This window comes from Accipiter gentilis, chromosome 15 (genome assembly GCF_929443795.1).
Source record: "Accipiter gentilis chromosome 15, bAccGen1.1, whole genome shotgun sequence".
In the NCBI taxonomy this organism is placed as follows: domain Eukaryota; kingdom Metazoa; phylum Chordata; class Aves; order Accipitriformes; family Accipitridae; genus Astur; species Astur gentilis.
In genome coordinates, this window is record NC_064894.1 from 9,963,029 (window position 1) to 9,989,302 (window position 26,274).

At 40.1% G+C, this 26,274-nt stretch overlaps 2 protein-coding genes across 5 annotated transcripts in view; one reads left to right on the forward strand and one right to left on the reverse strand.

Moving 5' to 3' along the window:
* Positions 1-59: 59 nt before the first annotated feature.
* RWDD2A (RWD domain containing 2A) lies at positions 60-3,682 on the forward strand. 4 transcript variants are annotated; one of them, XM_049818314.1, is made up of 3 exons: positions 60-106; positions 210-410; positions 2,199-3,682. In XM_049818314.1, the coding sequence occupies exons 1-3, from the start codon at positions 104-106 to the stop codon at positions 2,874-2,876; spliced, it is 882 nt and encodes a 293-aa protein (XP_049674271.1). In that variant the 5' UTR covers positions 60-103; the 3' UTR covers positions 2,877-3,682. The 4 variants fall into 4 exon arrangements, 3 of the variants coding, with proteins under 3 accessions (XP_049674271.1, XP_049674272.1, XP_049674273.1); XM_049818315.1 differs by lacking the exon at positions 60-106 and having other exon boundaries at positions 138-410; XM_049818316.1 differs by lacking the exon at positions 60-106 and having other exon boundaries at positions 305-410; positions 1,386-3,682.
* Positions 3,683-6,000: 2,318 nt separating this feature from the next.
* The window catches only part of ME1 (malic enzyme 1), a 178,502-nt gene continuing 158,228 nt past the window's right edge, over positions 6,001-26,274 (reverse strand). Inside the window, exons 10-14 of the mRNA XM_049818306.1 lie at positions 19,927-20,032; positions 17,681-17,823; positions 14,964-15,137; positions 8,588-8,686; positions 6,001-6,360 (exon numbers count right to left, since the gene is read on the reverse strand). Coding sequence (XP_049674263.1) covers positions 6,202-6,360; positions 8,588-8,686; positions 14,964-15,137; positions 17,681-17,823; positions 19,927-20,032 — 681 coding nt within the window. The 3' untranslated portion in view covers positions 6,001-6,201. The remainder of the gene's footprint in view (positions 6,361-8,587; positions 8,687-14,963; positions 15,138-17,680; positions 17,824-19,926; positions 20,033-26,274) is intronic.

Genomic DNA, 26,274 nt, shown 5'->3' on the forward strand with positions numbered 1-26,274 from the left:
GCGTCCTGCCGCGTCCCTTTCCCTCCTCCAGTTCGGCTGTGAGGGACTGACTTCTGAACGTTTTGTTACCCCGTCGTATTGAATCAACTTCTGGCCTTAAATAATGGTGGGGTTTCTCGGCGGAGGCCCGCTCGTTCGGTTGCACGGCGCGGTGGTGAGCCTTGCTGTCTGTTAAACGCCGGGGTTTGACTCCAGGCCTCTTGTTCCAGGCCATGGCCGTCACAGTAAGAGAATGCCTGGAGCTCCAGCTGCTGGAAGTGGAAATGCTCCTTTCAATGTTTCCCAAAGAAGGTGAAATGGATCTGGATGAGGATGCTGTGTCCAGCGTGCAGCGCTACCTGAGAAACGATGATGGAGCGCTGCCCCCACAGCTCGAATATTCGATCGCTGTTGATGTAGGGGAGGCAAGGGTGAGAACTTCCACGTAGATGCGTTCACGTGTTGTTTTCTTTACTCCTCGTGCACACTTAAAAACGCTGCCCTGAAAAAAAAGGGAAAAACCTGACCTAATTTCTGTTTGCTGTTTCAAAAGTCAAGGGTAACAAAAAAGTCTTGATTTTTATTATTCATTTGAGTCTTAACTTTCTATGGGCAAGAAAGGCTAATAGAATCACAGATAGGAATAGACAACCAACATCAGCAGCACACACAGCATTCACAAGAGCTTAGCTAGGCTTGTGCTTATATGAGGGTTGTTAGTTTACTGGTTTAGAGAGTTGTGTGTTACAAAGGCAACGCTCCCCGCATGGAAATACATATGTTGGACTTTTTACATTATTCTAGCAAAACCACCCTATTACTTCTCTCCTCCCCTCCTTGCCACATGTACTAACATTCATTGATCTGTATTTGAAATACACTAATGTAAAAATAGCCCCAAAGGGCAGAATACTATTAAGAAGAGTCACACAAACACTAAAACAAAATCAACTTAGGAACTCCAATTCAAAACCCGAAACTTACGAGTATAAGGAGTTCCAAGAGTTTATCCAAATGAAGAAAAGGTTATGTATGACATCTAAGTAATGTAAATGCTTGTGTAGACAGCATAGCCATTAGTGTAGGTCTGAGTATACAATAATGCAATGATGGGAAATTGAAAACCGACAAACTCAACCTAGAAGTATATGCATTTTCCTAGGAATAAGGATAATTAGGATAATTAAACATTAAAATAATTTACTGGGTAATGATGTGGCTTCATGATTATTTGGAAACTTATGTACAGGCTTAGGTATATGTCTAAAATGCACCCCTTTGCCAGCCTTCAGAGAGAGTTTTATGAACTGTGTAGGGAGGGCTTCTGCAGGAAGAATTTTTTTTCCATGGCAGATTGTCAAGGAGCTTGGAAAGATAGTCATTTCATGATTCACTTCTCTCTGCAGGACTAATAATTTGATTGTATACTGTAGTGAAAGTCCCCGAGTGGAATGCAAGAGCCTCGAGCACCGAGGACACATGAACCCTCTCCTGCTCTCGGACCAGAGGCAGTGTTAGGTTTCCAAAGAATATGAGGTGCTCCATTTTAAGACACTGTAGGAATGATTGAGAGAAATTCAACAGCCCGTGGTTTGTAGGAGATCAGGCAAGATAATCCAGAGGTTTCCCCCGATTAAAATGCATGTAGATCTTTTTATCCCCTATAATCCTGAGAATGCTTCCTCTGTTAGGGTGAATACTTGCTTAAAATAATCATAATGCCTCTATATACAATATGTACAATCGTAAACAAGTTTTGTTTAACTCCTGGCTTTCTTTTCCTGGGGTAGATCCAGCAACTGGGCTGAGTTCATTGATGAGATGTGCATTTGGTAAGGGACAAGATTCTCAAAAGCCACTGGCCCCTTGACTCTGACAGACTCGTAGTTCATCGCTGTAGCAACACTGAGCATGTACTGAGAACGTGCAATAGAAATATCCGTAGAGGGTAACTGTACCTTCTTTCAAGCCACAGCATTATTTCTGTAAATGGCAGAAGATAGCATTAGATATGTTGGGAAAGTCCCAGAATGGTGCAACAAAAGGAAAGGAGTGGACAAAGGAAAAGCAGAAGAAGTAATTCCAGGCTTCAGGATGTTGCAATCTTAATTGCTTCCCCTCATAATCTGCCTTTGACAGGGAAAAAGAGTCTAGCATGTCTTTCAGTAGCTGCAGAATTAATTTTCTTTTTGTGTGTGTGTGTGTGTTCTCTTTTTAAGGTAAAAGTGGAATTGCAGGTACTGCTGCCTCATATGTATCCTCACGTAGCTCCTCAGCTTTTTGCAAGATCAAATGCACTGCACAGACAGCAACAGTTGCAGCTCAACACTGGTCTCGCTTCTCACATCAGCTCTTTGGATTCAGGTGAACTGTGTATATGTGGAGCTGTGCAATGGGTGAAAGACCACAGCCTGCCTTACCTGGAAAACAGTAAGATCTCATCTGAAGGTACTTCAAAAGAAGTTGTAGTTAAAGAAACATTGCACCGCATGTGGATCTACAGCCATCACATATATAGGCAGGAACTGAGGAAAAAGATTTTTGATTGTGCAAGGAAGTTAAATCTGACTGGCTTCTGCCTAACAGGGAAACCTGGTGTCATCTGTGTGGAGGGACTCCGAGAAAACTGTGAAGAGTTCTGGCGTCTTATTAGGTATCCCAACTGGAAGCATATTTCATGCAAGCATGTGGAGAATATAGAAACAGAGGGAAGCATTGATAATCTTCGTCTCTTTCGTGCTTTTGAAGACCTACAGTTTCAGGCACACGGTGATTATGGCCTGAGGAATGACTATCACATGGATCTTGGCCAGTTCCTAGAATTCCTGAAACAACATCAAAGTGGACACATTTTTCAGATTTTATTTGGTGTCGAAGGCAAACTTTCAGACAAATAAGAGAAACTGTGTAAGGAGTTCTAATTTGGGACAGCAAGAGATGATGCTAACATTGAAATATTGTGCCTTATAGCTACTGTGAAAAGGGAAGCTGTTTAACATACAAAAAGAATGGTTCAAGTACTTAATCTTAGCTTCTGTTCTGAATTTTTTTTTGAGAGGTGTTTACTTATTTTCTGAGACCCTAAAATTGGCATTTGTCACTACAAGCCACACCTCAAAAGTGCTTGCAAGGTGATAAACATCCCACACTGTAATATCCAGTTGTGGGATACCAAAGTGGCTGCAGTCACAGATTAATGTGGTTTCCGACACAAAAGCACATCCAGCTCAAGGAAATCTCACTGCTACATTCATGATGGTGCCTGCAATGTCTTTTACTGCTTCACAGAGCATCTGCTCTCACTTCAACTAATCCATGAAACACATAGGCTTGGGTCCAACCACAGGACCAAGTTTTGCTTTTAAATAAAGGGCGGGGGGGGAAGGAGAAAGAAGCCCACATCACCCCATCCCTTGTATGCTTTGGGTAGTACCTATACCATTATATTGCCAATACCACCATTTTTGCAATCCTCTTCCTATCATCTCATTACGGTCTGGTTATGTTAACAGTAATTTTTCAGCTGCTCAACTCATAGCATTTTATATTTACATTGTTAGGCCAAGCACCTTGGAAGTGAAAATGTGTAAGATGAGACAAAGTTTAGCATTTCCTCTGTTTTTCCCCTATGTTACATAAGGAAATAGACGTAAAATACAGAAAAATGAAAAAACTATATTAAATAAAAATACGTATAACTTTACGAATCTTTTATATGTCAAATTACTGAACTGAAAGACAATTTCCAGCAGCTTGTAACAGGAAATGGTATTAATGGCTCATCAGGCAGCGCTTTCCTATGGGGTAGTGTGCTGAGTGTGTATTTAGATAGTGAATTGCAAGTCAATCTTTCAATTTATAGTGGATTACCATATTTAAATGTCATCAATATAATATGTAGATGAAGAATGCCACTGAAAAGTCCCCAGTAGCTGTGCCTTGAAGGACCACCAGCTTACCGCCTTCCCCTTTGTCACTGAGCACCGTAATAGGAAGATTGGTACCGAGCAATAAAAGCAGACTTACTGTTGAGCTGTTGAGGTTTGGCTGTTCAAATCTAAAAACCAGGCCACTTTGACAGCAGCTATTTAAAGACTGTGTTTAAGTACACTGTGCAGGTGACTACAAAAATAACAGATACTTTTATTTCAAATAAAACACATGGAAGCGTTTCAATACTTTTCTCATAATAGTAATATATTGAAATACAGAGGATGGCAGTAGTTCTGGTTGCTCAGAATGATGATTAACGTACATTCCTTCACTGTGGTGAGTATATTGTTTGTATGATCATAACTTTGGCCAAAGCAGAGTAAGGCAAACGATGTTTACAGGTTCCCATTATGCAGCGAGGGAGGAAGTGCCTCTCTTTGTGAATTCAGGATCTGCAGTCTGCAGCTGTGGTGGAGCTGAAGGGCTGGACACATAAAGTTAATTTTGGGATTTGTAGAGATAATCTCTATAGCATGATAGTAGAAAAAATGTTCAAGTACACTTTGTTTCCAGAACTGTCGAGAAAGCATATTACGTTTTTCTTGGAGTGGTAATTCTGTAACAACTAATAATTCTTCGGGTTTTTTTTAGAACATTGATATACAAGTGCAGATTCCACATGATCATGACTCAAAAAAGAATAAAACAATTTGCATTCAGTCCTGTTGGGAAGTTACCAAATGATAAACTTTTTCCTTTAAAGTAGCAAAACAAACTGGTATAGAAATAGGCCTTATCCCTGAGACTTCAACCAGAAGGAAATGGGAAAGGCAATGCTGGCATAGGTCAGAAAGTCTGTGCAGGAGGATGGTCAAACAATTCGGAGTTAGAGCTGTCTAAAGCTTTATTCTGAGCACAAGCTTTGTTTGTTCATTTATTCTAAAGGAGGAAGCACTGATAGTACAATCCAATCGTGTATCCTCCTAAGGAAAAGCACAGACTCGTGACACTTACTTCTGGAAATGCTAATCCTGAATCCAGAATAATGCAGGTCACAAGTAGTATCCCTGGATGCTTTCAGTGGGATCACTTTTTTGTAGAACAATGAGGGTCACTGCCAGGTATCACTTCTGATAACTGGCTGACAGGTAAGAATGTATCTTCAGTTGAAATTAGCGCGCAGCTGAACATATTCAATGAAGTTGTAAAAACAACTATTTTAAAGACCATACTGAAGACATTGAGTTAACCATATCATTCCAATAGTAGTAAGTGAGAGAAATCATCAGTAAATATCAAAGAATTAATAAAATGGGTTTGCTGCCCCCATAATGATGGACTCTCTTCCCCATCATAATTATTTATGATGGGTGATTTGGGAGTTTGTTACAAAGAACAATACTTTATCACATATGACGTGTTTAAAAACACATTGGCCTCAAATACTACAGGAATTCATTGGGTTTGATACATAAAAAACCCTACCATTAGCCAGATAACTGCTGTTTGTAAGAAAATACTTAGCGAAAAAGAAGCCTATTCAGAACATTTTGATACTCCCTTTTTGTCAAGACCATGGAGTCCAAACACTTCCATGAACTTCAGGCCAAACAATCACAGCGTACCAGAATTGCAGTCATCTTGGTGGGGGAATTAAGTCTTTGATCATCTACAGGAATTTAGCTTAGCTAAGTAATGTTAAAATATTCTAATTAGACGTAAACAAAAGGTTCTGCAGGTTCAGTTCTTAGAGAATTTTCATTACTCCACACAGGAGTGATCAATAAGGCTTTTCTTTGGAGAAAAATATTCTAACATTATTGTTGTTTAAGGTTTTGTTTGTTTATTTTTTTTTTAAATAGTAGCTTGACAACTAATGGAAGTTGCACTGTGACCTGTAATGGATTAAACAGTCATCATATGCATTTAATTTTCCATGGTACCATTTTGCTGCTTAAGTTCTCATTGACATTTGTGACAGAACTCTCAACTCAAGATACAACCACTTACTTCAATAACAAAAAGATCTGTCATACTATAGTGTAGGATATCTCAATTAAAATAACAATCAAAATAACCAAACACAAATAGATTTCTCAGATTAATTTTTATTTTCTGATGTATAATTAATATGATTTCTTGATCCGAGTTTCTAACCAAATATTACAATTTAGAAAAAGTTTTCTGCATCTTAAAAAATTAGTTATTCTTAGGTTTCCTAGGCAGAAATGTTCTGAATATTTTAATGCTTTTTAACTGCAGCTAGTTTGTTCATTCTTCATTAAATATTTACAGTTTCACTTTCATGGCTTCTTCAGGCCAGGTATAGGAGTCAGCCACAAAGCTGCTATAATCAGTACTGTAAACCTGAGAGCGGATGAAGGCTTCTAGGTCCTTGGGCTGAGGATAGGTGGAGGCAGTGTTATTCCTGTAGGCTTCTTCTGCGATCTAGAAAGATGCATTAAAATCCTAATTAGTGCTGATAAACTATGTGAGTACATTTAACAGGATTTAAAAGTAGGAATTAGTTCAAAATCAAGATAAGACTTCACCTTCCCTGGTGCTGACAGTCACCTATATTCACACTGGATGTGGGCTAATATACAGCAAATAAGACTAGGAACAGGATGATGTTTGCATTTAAGTGAGTCTGCCTCATGCTACCTTTGAACAGGATTACATGTCTTTGCTTTTACAAATACAGTGCTGCTCCTCGTCCAGTAATAGCTTAGCTTTTATTGTGCAGCGGTGGATAAAATATTCCACAAACCCCAAGCGCTGAGATACAATTTCTGCTTTCCCATCATCAGGTTACCCTGGTTTCCCATCTTCTCCAAAGCACCGTAAGAAAAGTGTGATTTGTTCAAAGCTTCCATGCTCCGTGCATATTGGAGAAGTTTATTATTTGCCATGGTTTGATAATATATTTCTTAAAGGTAAACACGAGAAAACATTAGTCCTACACAGTGCACAGGTTTAATTCTGGAGATGGCTGGGGGAAATAATGAATATTTGCTTGCTTACTCCTCACGCAGGCCATACCTAAGTGAATGAGTTATGCATCACAAGTATAGCTGAGACATAAGGGAAGTTTAGAAGGGGCTGGAGCCCACTCAACACATCAAAGTAGCCTCTCACATCTGAAGAACACCGACTTGAGAAATGTGTATCTTTAGACGTTCATCCACGAAACAGAAGAAGTTTGACAAACTGGTTTTATGCAGCGGCACTCTTTGGAAAGATCTGCTTCACACTATTTGGCAAACAGACAAACGCTTCTACTCTGAATAAAAGGAAGACCGTCTCCCTCCTGCTCTCCTTAGCCGTCTCTTTAAGACATAAGTGTTTTAGCTTGGTGGGAAGCTGAGACCCCAAGTTACCATATTTAGACTTCCCTTCTAGGATTAATCTGAAGCCCAACCTGATGTGACTGAGAAGCACTTCGGGTGTTCACGTAAGAGTTCATCTTCAGGTCTGTGCACATAATTAGCACGGTTGAATAAGGTCTGAGTTTGCACCCCAAGTTTGGTATTCCAAAAAATTTTGAGAGTATTCCTCCCTTGGAAAAGGTGGAGGCCATCACTAAACCTCTTGGGCTGTATGAGCCAGAATAGGTATTTGCAGGAATGAAATTTCAACAGAGATCAGGCAGAAAGAATTGTTTGGTAACATTTTCCTTTTTTGTATTTTATATAAGACGCAAAAGTAGAGGAGGACTATCTATCACCATGTTTCTGCCAAACACACAGGCAGTTTGATTTCACCTGAGGAATCTAGGTAACATTTTGACATCTACAGAACAGTTATTACTTGCCTAAGAAGACATGAACTGTAGGAAGGATTATTTTTTTAAAAATACACAGAGTGAATGGAGCTGGGGGAACTGTTTTATGCATCATGGCTCCTTGTGATTCTTTCAAAAGAATATGCAGTAAGTGGAATTATTCACAGTAAGGTGACCAAGAGAGAAAACAATAATTGGAGCAAAAAATTTCACAGAAGACCAACAAAATAACCTCCTAAAATGCTGACCCTCCTGCCCCCCATAAAATAAAGAATGAGGGAAGAACAGGGATAAATACATTATTTGAAAGCTTCCTCTTCTTCTCTCCAGGGCAGCCAAATTTCTTGGAAAACTGCAGGGTTAGGTCAGTTACTGAAAATCCATCTGCATCGGCTCTGTATTTGCCAGTAAAAGCCAACCAACCGCACAACCCCTGACCCAAACCTAAGCCATAAACAAAAAGCAGCCCCTGTAGGTAGTTATTTTGATAGGCCAGTAAGAGTAAGGATGAGAACAAAAGGGAATGGTGCCCAGACACAGCGTGACATTTACTTTCTTGACAGGCAACTGATAATCATGAAGGGCCAAAAGCCTTCAGCTGTGCAGCTCGCATGAGCGTGAGCCTGGGGACCTGCTCCTAACTGCTGGGCAGCGCAGTTTGGGCTCTACGGACATAAACACTTGCTATAGTTCCGTATCTTTTCTTCTTGTATTTGGGTTACATTTACATTTATGAATTTAAATTTAATTTTGAAACTGCTACTTGTCCAAGATTGATTGACATAAACCACCTTCAGCTGGTGTGAAGGTGTGTTAGTTGATCAAATCAAATGCTCAATTATGTAGACAGCATGGGAAGAAAAGAAGCCACAAAAGACTGAAATGACTTACCCTCACAGCAATTTTCAGTGACACCTGCTGAATAGTGACTAACGGAGGGTACAGACGACCTTCCTGTAAATTCTCCTCTGAAACTTGCTGAGCTATTACCTAGAAATAAAGCAGACATGTTTAACTTCAAATGCAGATGCAGCTGTAGCTTTATTAGACGGTGATCTAGTCTTAAGCAAAGAAATGGTTCTGCTTCGGCAAATCATGCAGATACTGCTTAATCCACCTAGGCAGCATTTTTTACAACCAGCCTTATCATTAGGAGTGGCTACACAAGAGCTAGAAATTTAGAGAGTTATCCCTTTTTCTCACTCAGACAGTAAGACTTATTCAAGTCTTGAATAAGTCCATGACACACATAAACTAGCAAATAGTTCACTGAGAGATGTAATTTCGAGCCATTAATTGTAGTTGAGTCAAAGACTTCTAAAATGAAAGAAACACCTATTATTCTGACCGTTGTCAAGTCATCCTGTGCAGAGAAGAGACCTGAAAACCTTAAGTGTAAAATGCTTTGAATAAAATTACTGATGGCTGAGCTGGTTTGTTGTGTGTCCAGCTCATACACCTAGCCTGTATGAGATCATAAAAGTAGGTATGGTCAACCACAGAACAAAGTAAAATAAAAGTAAGATAGCTACCTTCACTAACATTCCCTATGACAATTCTCAACCCAAATTATTAAAAAACATTAAGAGAGATTTGGATCAGCAGAATCCAAATTTCAAATTTCTCTGTCTTGCTTTGGGACAGAAAGGAAAGGACTCTGGGGAGGGGATGTCACTTGCTCCTTGAACATCTGGGAACACGTAACAGTCACAAGGAAAGGCGGTTCTTCGGTTCTACTTGCTTGAGTGCAAGCTCATCGTTCTTAGATCTGTTACGGTTTATAAGCAGTTTTCGTTGATATTTAGTACATTAGGCTTGCTCCTGGAGTGTATCCTTCCATTCAGTTTCATCCAAAAGGGAACCAGTCCCCCTCTCCTCCCAAGGCCATGCCACACTGTGACCAAGGTGCAGTATGTGGGGACACCAGGGAGATGTGCTCCAGGAGATCATTCTGATGCAAAATAGGAGAGGAATGTAGAGGCACCCTTAGTGTTCCCAGCAGGAGAAATGATACATTTTTGCGCAAGTACAGCTTAGATAACAAAAGATTAGAACCAAATCACTGACTGATCCAGGAGTGTGGGGATACTACTGCGTGATGTGACCTGTAGGGGTACTCTGTGGATGGAAGAAAAACTCTGGGCTGGATAGCGTCTGGTGAAGCCATGTATGACTCATCAAGAGGTTCTGAAAACACCAGAAAAGTCCAGGAAACACTGTGAAATGAAGCGGAAAACATGGCCCAAAGAGAAAGCAAGCAGCGCACTTTTGAGGGAACATAATCGGAAGATACTTGAAACAGAGCACAAACTGCTTCCTGCAGTTCCTGTTGCATGCGGGAAATACGACCTTGTGTACGTTGCCTGCAAACAACTAGGACTGCGTCAGAAGAGATGCCTGGCTATCATCAATTCATCCTTTCTGGCAGAAGTAGGTAAAGAGTTTGAATTAAAGAGCAAACACTATAGTAACTCCAGGTTCAAAGAGAAGCAATGTTCTCTTCTGCAATCTACCCAGCACGCTGGTAGGTCTAGTAAGTTTTTCCATTCTGAGTGGAAATACTAACAAAAACAACAAGAGATTATACTCATATTGAGTATAAGGAGTAAAGGAAAATTATTTGTTTACATCTTAATCTGATATTAAGAAATACAGCAGAGATAAAAACCCACTAGGGGGAGCTAAGACAACGTAAAATCTAGTTTTTGCTTTCCATAATAGCAACTAGCTTCTTTAAAAGTGATACACAGCCCTTTGATATAACAAGATGTGCATCTAAATGTCTAAAGAGGAGCTTACAACATGAGGTTTCTGCTGTTAACAGTTTAATGGGGCTCTGCTGAAAAGATGAAATCTGAAGAAATCAATACCAAGTTGCTGTTAGTGTAATGCATCACTGAAAAAAAAAGGCTCAGGAGTAGAGTACTCTGGTTTGTGATGGGGTTGATAGAAAGCGAGCCACAAAACATTTGGGCCATGCTCAAAACGGGAGAGGTAGCAAGCTTAACTGTATAGATGCCGTGCTATTCCTTCTGACATACTCCTGTAACTGCATTAAAAACCATGCAAAACCACAGAAACAACCATTTTCAAAGAGAATCACACCTTCATGTGGTCTCTGAAAAATGCTCCTTGAGAACATCAGTTCAGTGGCAGGGGAAAAAATAATGAATCAACATTTGGAATTATTAAGAAAATAAGAGGCGACACAGAAAATGTAATTATACCAATGCATAAACTCGCAATGTAATGGTGGTTTGTGCAGTGTGTATTTTTGCTCCACCTACTTCAACAAGAATGGGATAGAAACATGAGGGGTATAAAGAATAATAAGGATGATCAAAAGGTTATTTTTTGTACAAGGAGACAAAAAATAATAGAATAGACTTGGGAGGAGGAAAGAGAAGACTGAAAGAAAATAAAAGAGACAACTGAAGGTGAGTATTTCTCATGGCACTATAGGGAACCCAAATCATCAGACAGCAGGAAATCATAAGAGGAGAGTTTTCTTTTCCACAGAACTCAATTAAATTGTGACACTAATTGCCAAAAGATGTTCAAATGTACGAACATGTTTAAAAAGCCACAAGGCTCATTTATGAAAGAGAAATCCATACGGGGATAGAACTCCCAGCGCAGGAAGGCTGTATAGTACGGGCTGCCAGAAGCTGAGAAGCCATTTCAGCAGAAGGATCACTCTGTGTTTTCCCCTTATTTATCCTCTTTTCCTCAGCTTCTGCTACTGATTACTTTCACAGGAAGATACGGAGCTGTTTGGATTTTGGGTCCAACCCAGTATGGCTCTTTTCATGTTGTAAATATTAATTAATTCAAGTTTTTAACAGATAAATTAGCCTTATTGCAGAACCTAAATGAAAGTCAGCCAAGACAGGACAAGTGGCATAAAGTGGGGGCATCTTGGCTTTTAGGGGCCGTATTCTCTAAAATGAAAGGATTTAACAGCATTATTTCTGGACTAACTTAACTGTAGGTCACACATGCCAAGAATATTTCATTAGTTCATAATTTTCTGTCCTTTTTCTTGTGTTTGGTAGGACTTAGAAGAATAGGTAATGTCTCTTGTCATCACAGAGCAATTGCCTTCAATTAAGAGGTATTACAGCTTACAGTACCTTAGATTTATCGTCCAAAGTCAAAGTTACATTCTATTTTACTTGGCAGGAAGAAAAGAACACTGAAAGTTGAATTTGTTGTAGTTACAATAAGCTATTTGTGACTTTTATCAGATTTAATTGGAGAAGTAGCAAAGCAAGAAAATGGGAGGTGCAGGCATGCAGCCTCGTCTGCTTAATTCTTATACTTGCTTTTTTCAGGTAAGCTACTGCTACAGTCTGAGAAGGTCTCTCTGTCTAAAATGCCTGGGTTTGGTGCTTTAAATTTTGCAGCATCTTGAGTGTTTCCATTTCAAATGAAGAATACTAACCACTATTCTAAAACCCACACAAAACTATTCTGATTTTATCCTTCCATTAAAAAAGCCAAGAAAACAAAACAAAAGGCACTTTTGCCTTTGCTTTGCACTGTAATTTCAGCTAAGGGCCTGTGTAGCCCTCCCGGCCTTCCCTGACACCTCTTCTGGCAAAGGCTCCTCCGAAATCCATCCATTGTCGCCTTGCTCAGTAACCAGCTGTAGCTCACCCAAGCCACAGTCACACACTGCCTCTCACGCAAGCAGGGAGACCAGATGTGACTGCTCTTAGCTCCAGCCGTAAGGCGAGTAGCTCTCCATTGATCTTGCCGCCAATAGAGACTTTCTATGCAAGAAAAAAAATATATACATTTTTACATGTCACACTTTTCTAGGGATTTTACTAGAGGATGGCAATTACTCAGCAAAAGCTTTACCAACAAAGAAAAATCAGGAGAGAACCTCTAACTCCAGAGAGAATTTTAAAGCTTCCTCGCAATTTCTGATGTCATTTTACTTCCCTGACTGTTACGTTTCTTTGTTAAGTTTCTTTGTTCAGAACAGATTTTTTTCTTAGTAGACTGCCACTTGAAACATCGTTCAATCCACATACGTGTCACCTTTCATCCATCAGCACTCTATATATAGGAACCATTTCACCCAAACCAAAATGAAGCAACTTCTAGAATTAAATAAGACAGCTGTTTAACACAGCAGTTTAGACCAGCAAGCAAGGATCACCATGTCCAACTGAAATTACAGGGAAGGATTTAAAGGGAGGATATAATTATACAAAGACTTACGAGATGGAACATCGCCCTCCTAAGATGGTTAAAGCCAGTGGAGACAGTCTGGGCTTTTTACTAATTTTAAAGATGGAAATTGTGAATATCTTTCTTATAGAGGGCAAGCTGCTGGCAAACTTTTTAAAAGATGCCATAGTACACACCTTAAAAAAACCCTTCAGAAATCCAGCAAGGGCAGCGTGCAAGTGCTCACCCTTTAAGAAAGCTTCCTGTCATGTACTGCCGGTCATAGGATCACATTGCCTATCAGCTGCCTCCGAGTGATAGTAAAGGGCCATTTTCTTCCCTTTAATCCATGAAGAGGACACAAGGAGCAAGAATCCTGGAATGCAATATCCCTTAGGGAAGCTGCAAGAGTTGAGTCAGGCATTCTCACTTCTGCTAATTGGGGTAATTTTTTTTCTTCTTTTTTTTTTAATTGTTCTACAATAGTTGCTAATTGCATTGCTTTGAGGCTTCCTCTGTGTGCTGCCTACACTACCCATGTATTTCCAAGCGTGCTTACGCAGCTTCTTTGAAGATCAGGATGCTGCACTTTAACGAAGGTCTGTGGATTGTAATTTATATGAACTGGACTGGGTAGAAATTGCCACTGAAGTGCATCTAGGTTAATTAGAATTAACTTGGTAAACTGAGGCTAGCCTTATTTCCATACCCTTTAAAAAACCAAAAAAAGCATCAGGCTTTTAATGGCCAGATCATCATGCACTGCTTAGGGCGCTCTAATCACTGTACTGAGCCTGGGCTCTCTCTGAGCAGGATGAGCTTGGAAGCACATTCCTGGGAGCAGAGTAGCCAGGAGCTTGAGCATCGCTGGATACCAATCACATCACTCAACAGAAGGAAGCTGAGTCCGGTGAGGCTCATCACGTTGCTCTTGGTGCCAGCCAAGAGCAGAAGCAACAGCGGCAGCGTGGGAGGCAGGAACTCCAGGATAGGGCAAGGAAGGGGGTGAGATGGAAAGGGTCAGAGGAAGGAGGGGTAAGGGTGCTATGATGCTATAGTGGATGAGGAGCAAAGATGCTGGACACAGAAAAGCACAGAAAGTTACAAGTTTCTTAAGTGAGAAACAGCCACAGAAAGATTGACTTACTGTTTTGTAAAAAAAAAATAATAATAAAATAATAAAAGAAATTGTGTTACGCATTTGATTTCAACCGCTGCTGGCAATTTATTTTGTTTGAATAAGGGATTCTTAAGTAATAAAGGCCAGATTCTTCTCCCATACTTCCTGAAGATACAATCCTATGCATTTATAATGTCCTACTGTAAGACAGCGGATGTCAGACTTTGAACCATCACTGGAAGTAGGTGGTGAATGACTCCTAGAACCAGAAGTGTTTGCTCTCTGTTCATCTCTTGCCCACTGAGTGGAGATAAGGGAGGAGAGATCACATGTTGGATAATGTCAGAACAAAGATCCAAAAAAATTGCCCGAAGAAAGAAAAGAACCAATGCAGAAAAGGATAAGAAAGAATATGGGCCAAATACCATGGCAATTGTGTCAAACTGTGGTGCAAGGAACCACAACACAATGGAGCACTTTCACCGACTCTTCACAAGGGAGGTCCACAAAAAATGGTGCCAACAGCTCTACTCAAAAACAGCAAAAAAGCTAAAAAGCTAAAAGAAATTAAAATAATTTTTGCAAGCAAAATACCCACAAAAGTCACCCCAAAGCTACCAACATCAAAATATAGTTCCTTTCAATCTAAAAACCAAACCTATGTGCACATGTATGCAAACTGTATATATGTGCATTCACCTGTGATAATAGAGTACTGAAGTCTTTCTATTTTTTCCTCACCAACAGGTGAAGTTTATGTCAGATGACCTTTGGACCATTATTAACTTTTTAAAAATAACTTGTTCAAATAGAATTTATAAAAAACAACATACCTTGCAAGTAAAGACCTTACACAGAACGCACTATTTTTCCAATTTAAAAGACAATGTTTAACTATTTCTGTTTAATTGTTCATTATTACCAAGTTACTAAATTAAGGAATTTAGATAATTTTTAATACAATACCTCTGCAGTTGTGAGGAACACTTCCTCGCTAATATGTTTCAGTCCACATGAAATAACGCCAAGGGCAACTCCCGGGAACACATAGGAATTGTTACCCTGTCCAGGATAGAGCGTTTGTCCGCTTGGAAGAGTGACAGGATCAAAAGGACTTCCACTGGCAAAAATGCCACGTCCCTAAATTGTAATAAGCCAAAGAAAACATGTTAGTTGTGGGGATGCTGTTGAAGTATTTCACACATCCTGTTAAATATCTACCACTGTGGAAGCTGGGTTACATCTATTTAATATCTTTTCTGAGGGGGTGTTAGAGCTACTTAACTGAATATGCCTCGAGCATCAGATGCTGATCCGAGAGATCACTGGCAATTCTCTTTGACTGTCTGATGTCAGAGAGTAAGAGCTGCCTTATTCAGGTAAGAGCTATCAGCACAATTTAGAGGAGGAGAAAGTGAAAGCCAGCACTCGTTATTCACTTTGTGCATCCGTGCCAGAAGAAGAAGGGTACATGGGAAGAAGGCATACACCTGGAGCTATAAAACTCGGAGTGGACAATACTGTCATGGTAACAACGGGTGATGCTGCTGAATTTTTTCCCAAGAGCAGGTCATCCACAAAAGTGACGCTAAGGCCGCTAAATGTTGCATTTTTGGATGTGGCAATTTCTGAGGAGCTGTGAGGACAGGCAAAGCTGTCTGTTCCTCCCAATAGCCCCTCTTCAGGCCCCTGCGCCCATGCCACAGCTCAACAGAATGACAAAGGCGCAAGCTGTGTCCCAGGAACAACCTATAGCACAAGTTGGTGATGGGACCTCCTCTTCTGCGACCCTGGGGCTCCCCTCTTTGTAATATACTGAGCAGGGTGAGGACACCGACTCAGGTACCGGTGTGTGATCATCCAACACTGATAAACCACTAGGATGTGTCCCAGCAGATTTTTGAGTAGTGCTAATTAGCACTGTTGCCACCAGAGCCCAGGCACCATGCATAGACTGGTCCCAGCAGGCAGTATGGAAGAGCCAGCCTGTTTGGGGGAATTAGAGGATTTAGCTGTACCTATAAAGTCGCTCCATATCACTTGTCCTGAGGACAAGAGAACTGGCTCTAACTCATTTTATGTTGTAGTTCACATGGGAGCTCTAAATGTCTTCGCAGGACCCGAAGGCAGGCGTAGCTCCACGCTGGCACACAGCACACGTCGGGCAGCTGCAGGGAGGAACAGAAGCCCGTGGGGTGGCCCAGACGTGGTGACAGGGCTCATGATGCTAACGGCTTCAAATTCGCGAAGAGGAACGTTCAGTAGCGTGCATGTTGAGAGTTGTGATACGACTGGAGCACCACGAGATGGGCTCTAAGGGAGCTGCGCATCTGATGGGGATGGGGAACAGCCTGGCGGGAGCAGATGCCGGCACCACGGAGTGCCATTCGAGGATGGCAAAAAAGAGGCACTTCTGGGGCGACCCACCTGCAGCGCTGCTACCGGGTTCTCCCCAGATCATTCCCGATGCACAGGGAGAGAGAAGTAATTTCTACAGCAGGCAGTGCAGTTTTGAACTAACGAGGGGAGAGGCATTGCACAGGCTCTACGTCCGCAGCCCAAAGGCCCCCGGCTCTTGGCTTGCTGGGGAGGGAGCACCCTCAAACTTCAGCACTAAATTTAGGTGGGGAAGAATAGCCAGCCTTTATTTATGCTCGCACTGCTGAAGTGATAAATGTCACTGTTAAATACTTCAGAGGCGCTTTGTATCAGAAATATCTATGCCTATTTTAGAGAACTGGAAATGTGCATTTAAAAATATGCCACTGTTGCTATTCAGCTCTTCAGAAGAATATTCTGTTTAGTTTGGTGTCATGCAGTATTATTGTGGCTGGCTTATTATACGTTTTGGTGACAGATCAAATACTTCAGTGCGCCTTTTGCTCTGCCTACCAGATGTCATTACCCACTATAACCAACCCTTCATGTCAGCCGCTTCCCTGGCTCTTACATTGCGCTGTAATTGTGCACTGTGCAGTGTGGAACAGGCATGCTAAATTTGTCTTTTAAACACTGTGAAACTGTCATTCAAAACTGCCCTGTACTTGACAAGAAATCCAAACACAATCCACTATGAAACACATACAGTCCAGTACCCCTGCATTCCAAATGCTAGACTGAATTATAGGATAACGTGTTTATCAGCACTTTTATAATACAATAATAAATAAGCAAGCACAATTCTCTAAATTTTCACCTTTGTTTCCATAATAGAAATCTCTGTAAAAGGAGTCAATTACCCCAGTTCTTAAGAAAAAATTGTTTTAAAGAGTCTATTTCCTGTATTGAAGTATTTTCTTACCCTAATGAGTATTTATAAAATCTCAGATGAAAAGCGTGCCACTGCGTGTTTGTATTACACGAAGTGGTACAGTTCAAAAACAGGCATAAGGCTTTAATGATTGATGGTTACTGATGCTTTGGTTATAATAAAGTCTATGACTCTTGCCTGACACCAATAAAAAGCTATTAAATGTTTTTATGAGGATGCAAGCATGTATTGACTTCAGTGAAATTGTCTTGATAAAATCTGAAAAACCTGTTACTTAATTAAACTAATTTTACCTACACACACAGACATGATTAGTACTTGCTACTCCACCCTCTGTCTTCCTCCCATTTTAAATTTAATTTCAGATTTACTTTTCACTGCATATACTGGAGATATTTTAATCTTTGGTTACCTCTGTATACTTGTAGCACTGTTCAGCAGTGCATTCTGCTTTGCTGGTAGGATTGCTGAGAGCAAAAATAATAGGACGTTTGTTTAAAGCAGCCATATCCTGAAGAATTTGTTGAGTAAAAGCACCACCAATTGCAGCAACTCCTAAAGAAGAAAAACATAACAAGCAGACAAATGCAATCAGTTCAAGGTAAGACATGCACGTCTCTTTTAAAGAACAGAGCTCCTCTTACTGCATACCTCCTCCTTTAAAATGGAGTTCAACCTTTTTCCTAATATGTGGTTAACAAAAAAGTTTTGTATAAAAGATTTTGCAACAGTGACACTTCAGTATTATCCCTAACATAAGGCAGAACCTACTCACCCCTGTACGGTTCGGTGAAATGCCTTGATTTGTTTTAAATTGAGCTTTCCCAAGAGGTCTACGGAAAGCCCAAGCACCCTACGACAGGCTCTTCAGGTGCTGTTTAGGTGCTTACTGTGGGCCCAATCATGTCCAAGACCCACCTGGTTTTGCGTCTGGCCAAATCTCCTGTATTCTGATCCGTTGGTAACAAAAGAGGCAACTCTTCAATTGATACAAATCAGTGACTTCTCTCAAAGCTTAAACATCTCTTGCTTGAGCACTTCTGTCACATACTACTATTTTTTGCAAATCTGAGCTCTCTGTTCTTCACCTTCTATGAATGAACAAGGATGCTTAGATGCAAAAGCTCTGCTAGACCAGCTGGGCCACTGTATGTTTGATGAACAGTTATGGCACTCATGATTTTGACCCGCTTGTCTAAGCCTGTTATACAATTTAGTTTCTGGTTAAGTCTGCATTTGCCAAATGTTTAATGTCTTCTAAACTGCTTCTGGACAGCCAACTATCTTCAGATATAAAGTTAAAACAAAATGCTCTGAACAATCTCACCAGCTATTTCTTTTTTCTGTTTTTTTTTTTTTTTGTTTGTTTTAAAATTGCAATTTCTTATATTTGGTCAAGATAAACTAAGGTTTTTCCTTGAGCCATCACATGCGATGAAATGTATATGAGGATTCGCTGAGACAGAGTTAAGTAAAACATTGGGAGAAGGAGTATCAACATATTTCCCCATGAGCGCTGCTGCTGCCCAGGGGAAGATACTGAATGACTAGTCCTCCAAACTAAAAAAACACCAATATCCATTTTCATTGCAGTTTCTGTTGGAAGAGCCTTTGTTATGCAGTATGGATAGCAGAAAGTGACCTTGAGGGAAAGTGCCGCATAGATTTATATATAAAAATGACACACAGTAAACATCCATATTTCATGACAGCAAATAATCCCTAAGCATCCACAAATCTTTATCTAGATAAATATCACAGATCATTCAATCTATTCTGCTGTTCCACTAGCTTTTTCAGCTTTGTGTTCTACGAAATAAATTCTCTAGACTACTTGGACTCTGTCTTGCACTCATATCGTTATGGAGCATAGAAAAAGACAAACTTTATTTACCTCCTTCGTGATCATTGTCAAAAGCAGATTTTACTGAACAAGGACCATGTGGTGTAGGCATAGTTGAAAAGATAGCTCTTAAAATGTAGGATAACTTTCACTGTGGTATTTCAGATTTTCCATCATCTGATGAATGATTTTACTAGCCAGATAGATGAATTTTCAAGTCTTACACATTAAAATTTATTTAAGAGCACTTCCAGTTCATTCCTGAAACTGTCACTGAAATACAATAACCAAACCGCAGAGAGCTGAGCAATCCTTTACTGAGACCCCAAATCCTGGTGCTTTTATAAAAGAAAAAGTCTTTGTAAATCTGTGTTTTGGTCTGCACAAAGGATTTGTGGCTAAGGACCTAAATACGAGGGAAAAGAAGATTCACCTACAGCATGCTCATATTTGTGCAGCCTTACATGTGCTTAGCTCAGTTTTCTCAGTCTAAGTTTGAGGTTATTTGTATTACACCATCCACATTAAATCAGAAGTAATTTAGGAGGGTGATAAGGTTCCCCATCAGATGTTTAAACCAACTTGGATTATTCCCCCTGTGAAACGGATGGCTTGGAGTGAAAGCAGTGTTACATGCTTGGATAGTTACTAATTGTTTAGTTGCTTAATAGAGTCCATTATGCACCTAGTGTTTTCTAAAAACACACAAAGGTAAACTCTGTTCAGAGGAACTTGATCTGGCCTTCAGACAAAGCCACATCCCCATTTTTTTCCAACAAAGAATAAGGTCATTGCTTTAAAGTAAAAGAAATTACCTATTAGCACGGATGGTTTTATATCTTTAACAATATCTTCCAGATTTTTCATTTCATCATGTTCATGGGCAAAACGTTGTTTCTCAGAAGTTAGCGAGGCTCGCCCCTGAGTAAGGAAAAAAAGAAGATATTTCTTGTAGGTTTAATGGAACCTAATACCCTGGGATAATCAGTTTACAATGTAACTGGTTTAATATGTCCTATTTTCATTTCTACTTTTGCATCTATCACCAAATAGCATATTAGGCAAAGTTACACTGTGTACAGCTAACACATTTAGGATAATTTAGGACTAATCTATTTCTCTAAGCAGTAGGTAAATTAAATTAAGTATCTTTAAATTCATAATAGCTGTAGAACACCACTGTATGCACAATTATGTGAAATCATCATTAATTTCTTCTTTAAAGCATTCTTACAACTGTTTTACCTTTTAACATTTGGTCAAATGCTTAAAGTTACTCATAACAAAGCATAAATATATTTATATAGCAAACAGTACAGATGCGCCAGGGTGGGGGGGATTTGTAACTTAGCAAACCAAAAATAGCTTCTCCTGGCTTTTTCAGCTTTGCTCTTGTCTAAAAGTATAGAAGCTATATGGCGGTAGTATATAGACTGTAGGGGAGCCTATATTTTGCTCCATATTTTTCATATTTAAGTCATTCATTCTTAAGTATGGAATAAAAATAATTCTAACCAGATGTCTGGTGCACTGTTTTTGCATTAACAAAATTGACTCAGCTGTGAAACAACTTTCACCCTGATCTATACTGGCAATTTCCACCCATCGATGCCCAACAAGGTTTCCAAATGGAATATGATAGATGCAGGAAAAGGGGCTATAGAGTATCATTGACACTGACTGGGCTGCAAACAGGATTTGAGCTCAGTATAAGTAACGTGGAGTGCGGGGCAAGAAGGGGTCAGAATTTGTGAAAATTATATTAGTTGTCTAAATACGTGGACCTCTGTCTGTACAAAGGCATCTGAAAACTTCAGCAGAAGAGTTTAAAATACATACGCCTCCACCCTTCATTTTCTTCTCATGCCTGCAGAAAACATCACTGCAAAGGCACTTTTCAAACACAAACCTAGAGGATGGTGCCAACCCCTCAAACATTTTAGGATTTCAGACAGCAAGAAGCAGATTATACAGATATATAGGGAAGTACACGAGGAAAATGGAACGCTAAATGTAATTTTGACCAAATAGCCAGAACAGATACATACCATCTCCCCAGCCACATCTTTTCCAACTGATAAGATGAAAGTTTCCTTAATCTTAGCAAGTTAATTAAGACTATACTGAAGTACTGGAACAGAATTAATTCCGTGATTCCACCAAAGTCTATGAATTTGACAATTTTGGCACAATTCAGGACTGCATGTACTATCGGATTCAAGCCAGATTTAGTTTTTTAATGGCATTTTTGTTTAATTTTAATAAACCCAAGAAATCCGATGCTACATTTCAGACCACGATTCTGCAATGTGGCAACGTGTGGCTGGGCCAACCCCATCACCGAAGCTCCTCTGCTGGTCCTCGGACGGCCACCGCAAGAGCTGGTAGACAGGAGGGAAGGCCATTTTTCACTTCCAGCTGCAAGAAAAGCGTTTCCATCCTGAGGGTACCACACGAAGCCGCAGGAAGGCTGTTATGTGGTCGGGGCTGACTGAGCTTGTCTGCCTCACAAGGATGCCAGCTTCTCTTGGCTCACCCGTGATTACAAGGAATTTCCAGAGATTTCTCCTCTTCTACAGATTTTCTTGTGCCACCAAAATACAGAGTTTTTAAATTAAGAGGGTTATGTCTGCATGTGCTTATACGGGTCTTAAGTGTTCTCCTAGAGCGATTAGCACGGAAACACTGTGATATGGGTGCCTGGTTTCCTTTGCAGGTAAAATGTGAAGTCCTTAGTCTCAAAAGAATGCTGCAATATTAACCATTTTTGGCATATTCACACTCGAATCCTTCCACTAATACACTTCTTGAAGTCTGTCATTTCCCAGCAACCCAGCAGATGTCCCCACAGTCTACACACACGTTTTAGATGCATCTCATTTCAAAGCAGGAATTTTCCTTAACATTTTCAGGGGAAAAATACGAACTTTTCTTTTTAGTCACCAATGAAAAAAAATGCATTTATGACTTCCAGCCCAAAAGCTTGTTGCTAGGAATAACTCGGAATGTTATAATAAAAGCTACTATTCATTTGAATCAGCTGGTTGGTTGAAATGGAAAAGCTCCAAGGAGCCCAACCTCGAGGCAGGTTTTCCGGGGAGCCAGGAGTGGGTGCTGTGGGCAACCATCTGATCCCATGCTGCTGCTTCATTTGGTTTCTTCATAACTTATCAGGCTGCTACTGAGGAAGCCATTTTTTGATCTGGTTTTAAAATCCAGCCTCTAGGAGACTGCCCTGGGCTACCAAGAAAAAAAGAAATCACCTCTAAGAGCTATGACCAGCTCATTCTTCAGGCTGTGGCAGGCTGGTAGCTCGGAGCACCTCCAGGATCTGCAGATGTGCGCAGAACTCTCGGGAAAGGTGACCTCTGATTTTTTCCACGGTGCGTAACAGCTAAGAGGCCAGGCTAACAACTTAGTGGAGAAAAATATTGATATTCTTTCATTTTGTTTTTAATCAAGACTAATAAGCATAACGCTGCATGAAACAGAGTTACTTCTTTATGTGGTTTTACACTTGATTGGCTTTCGAGGAGGTACTTCAAGGTTTTAAAATTAAGACAACGGCAGAGCTGTTAAAACACTTACTGATGCAACATCAAGGATTCAAAACCCCATTTCCTACTGACATCTATGATCATCTCTCATTTAATTAGCTACAAAGGAGTACTCAAACAATAAGCTGGATGTGATCCACTGCAACCCTTTCCAGGCCACTGGCTAGTGAGACCAGTGCTAGCCACATGGGTCAACTTAGGTCAGATTCACTTCTGCCCTATCTTAATCTCTATCTGCTCTTAACTTCACACACGGCATTCTACCATTCTAAAACAAACAAACAAAAAAAACCCCCAACAAAACAAACAAACAAAAACCCCAAAACAAAACCAAACCCCAAACAATTTTAAATTTATCACTTTATTCAGCTTTGGTCTGAATTAGCTTGATCCCATTAGTCAGAATGAATCATGTCTCCAAGTAAATATTTTTCTGGTATATTAACTAAGACTGAAATATTAAATTCTGTGGCTTAGCAAAAACAACAACAGCTATGTACATAGAGATTTTTGCTTGGAAAATTATTTTGCTTGCAAATGCTTATAAAAGAAATTCTATGGTTAGGGGTTTTTTTTTAATATATATTTTTAAATAGATTGTCAGAAATGTATTTTAATTGTTAATAAAGTGATCCTACAGGAGCTACATAACACATCCCTAAAAACTGTGTCCGAGATTTCAAGACAAGCCAGTTGATCTGGTTACAAAACTCCAATAGTTTAAGGGACAGTGCTCTAGATAGTGGGTTTTGTCCTCAGATTGGCAAATTCTTAAATTCTGCTCTCTGCAGAGTAGAGAGGCGGCAGCAAAAGCACAGCTAGCTTTCCTCCATGCCCTGCCAACAGGGCAAGCAGCAACTTGCAGGAAGGAAGAAACAATTCAGTTTTGTGCATGCTTAACCTCAAACTAAGGGGTTGCCAGTCCGTTTAGTACAAGCTTCCAGACATCCGCCCCTGAATGCCTATGGCCGGAATAAGAAATCACAGAGTTTTTGTCAGTCAGCAGAGAGAAGAGGATGGAGCCAAAATGCCGAAGTCTCAATTCTGGATTTGTGTGGGTTTCTGTCTTGTCTCCCTCCTGACACTGGAGAGATGCAAAGCGGATGGACCTGTCAGTGCAGAGCTGCTCTGACTAAAAGATCTTCCAGAAGCGCAGAGCCTGTCTTCTGACATTTCCATTTCCATGCCTGGCTTAGCTAGCTTTTGTACTCTGGCTATCTGCTGCTAGGAAATCAGCTGTAGAGGATCAACACAAGGCAGCATAAATCAGAAACTGCTCTGGTCTGCTTGCGTCTCCATAATCCTAAGATACTAACACGGCACACAGCTCCCTAGTATTTCTCCTCGTCTTCTAATAGGAAAAGGAATAATTTAAAATACGCCATACTAAGAAAGAATTTGAATGAGCTCTGGGGCTCTGTGTATGAAGCTCTGAGTCTTTTAAGTAGAAACATCATCTTCAGTCACATTCGTATTTGTCTTCTAAGTCCACTGTCTTGTTCTTTTAGCATTATTAAAACTCATTCATTCAATGAAAAGGGCTCGGAAAAATCAGCAATCTAAAGATGTGCCCCTTTCTGTACACCAAGCCTCAATAAGTGTCACTGTTTCACTGAAAGACTTCAATGCTTGCCATGCAGGGGAGGAATTTTTCCAGGGGTTTCTACCAAAAGGAGATTATTGCACCATTGTTCAAATAGCAGTATGAAGACTCACCTAAGCCAGACAGTAGCTGTCTTAAGTTGTAATGTGTTTTCTATGATGCCTAACAAGCATTTTCCTGCATCAAGTGACACTCCCTAAATCCAAAAAGGAAGTCTTACACACTGAAATCCAGATGAACTAACAGACTCGATGTGATACGTATGCACCTATTCAGAGGGAAAGGTACAACTCTCAAACTCTTTCAACAGAAGGAGGAACGTAGAAGTAGAAAAAGAGGCTATATATCCTTCTTGCTTTAACTTCCCACATGTATTCAGCATCTCAAGAAAGAAACAAAAAAAAGCACCAACATTTCATTATATAATTTTTTGCAATGCTATGTATCCTTACATTATTTCCTTATCTTTTATAGAATAAGTAATTTGCTAGGGGCATTATAATAAGTTTGCTTGAACAAAAAAAAACCCCAAACCCAAACAGCCAAACAAACTGCATACCAAAGTACCAGGAAGACAACCATAGCATCTTTAACGCATACTCAGGCTGCCTGAATAAACCGTACAATACATCTTCACTAGAATGTTGAAGGTGGAGAATATTAAAAACACTCAAAAAGATTAATGAACATTAAGTCCAAAAACCCAGTGAAAATATCAGAAATTACTTTGGAGGGAAAAAGCATTGCCTCTATCACAGTATCATTTTGTACCAAGAAACCTATGGGATATTTTGGATTTGAACAAAAGAGAACAAGGCAACCTGAAAACAGATATGTTGCTATATTAGAAGTCACTGTGGTATCTTGGATGGAAAGTAATATGAGCTAAATTCTTTATTAGCAAATGAGTTACAATGTGGACTGTGTTAAGTCAGCAGATGAAGTACAGAGATAAAGAAACAATAGCAGCATTCTCTGATGGTGACATTATGTATGAAAGATCTTGGCAATCCTAAAATGTCTATACTCCCTAATGGATGAGAATCATTGGTATTATATATTATTATTACAAATAGTAAAACACACTCACTTGGATACCAGCACCTTTTAATTCAAGGAGCAAAAGGCAGAAACAGGACTCAGTAGTTAATAGCTTTATGAAAAACTGCTTGTGTTTTGGATTTGAACTGAAAGTAGTTCTTAGTTTTAGGGGGGGTTCTTAAGTTTTTAGTTTTAGTGGCTGATCAACAGCAGAAGCAGCAAAGGAGGTACCGGGATCAGGCTTCAAGCAAATGTACATCACAGTTTCCACAGAAAGTTACTCATGTTGTCATATTATAGAACCAAATGGAGGCTCGGATAACAAACAAAAATGACCCATCAATAAAACCCTGAGAAAATTCATAGAAAACAGCTGTAAAAACAGGAGACCAGACTGCACAGCAGGCATCCACGTGGGCTACTACAAAACAGGAGGCAAATCTTACAAATACCACCAATGTGAAGTCTAATGCCATGGCTGCCCCATGAGCCAGGGCTGAAGAGCAGAGCAGCTCTATGTTGGCGAGGCTGGAGAGGCAGGGCTGGACGCTCTCCAAGATTTGCTCTTTCCATCAGCTGGGAGGCAGCCGAGAATAAGCCAGAGCACCCCCAGGACTGACTGCGCTGTCCCACATTAGAGGCGGCGCTGGCACTCGTCCCGTCTCACAACCAGGGAGGCACAAATCTATTTATATAAACGCTTGCCTCCATTTGACTGTGTCAACTGTGGCTTATTTAAACAAGAGCACAGAGATCGGTACACAGACAAATTAATAAATTCATCTGAGGTTCTTAGATACTGAAGACATGAGAACCACAAAAGACATGAGAACTGGAGACCAAAGAGCAAAGCAGTCCATTAGCAAGTAGAGCATTTCCAACTGCAAATGTTTTGGTTTTACTTGCATTTCTCCTGTGAGTTCCCTATTGCAGAGTTAAGAGCAAAATAAACAAAAAAGCAG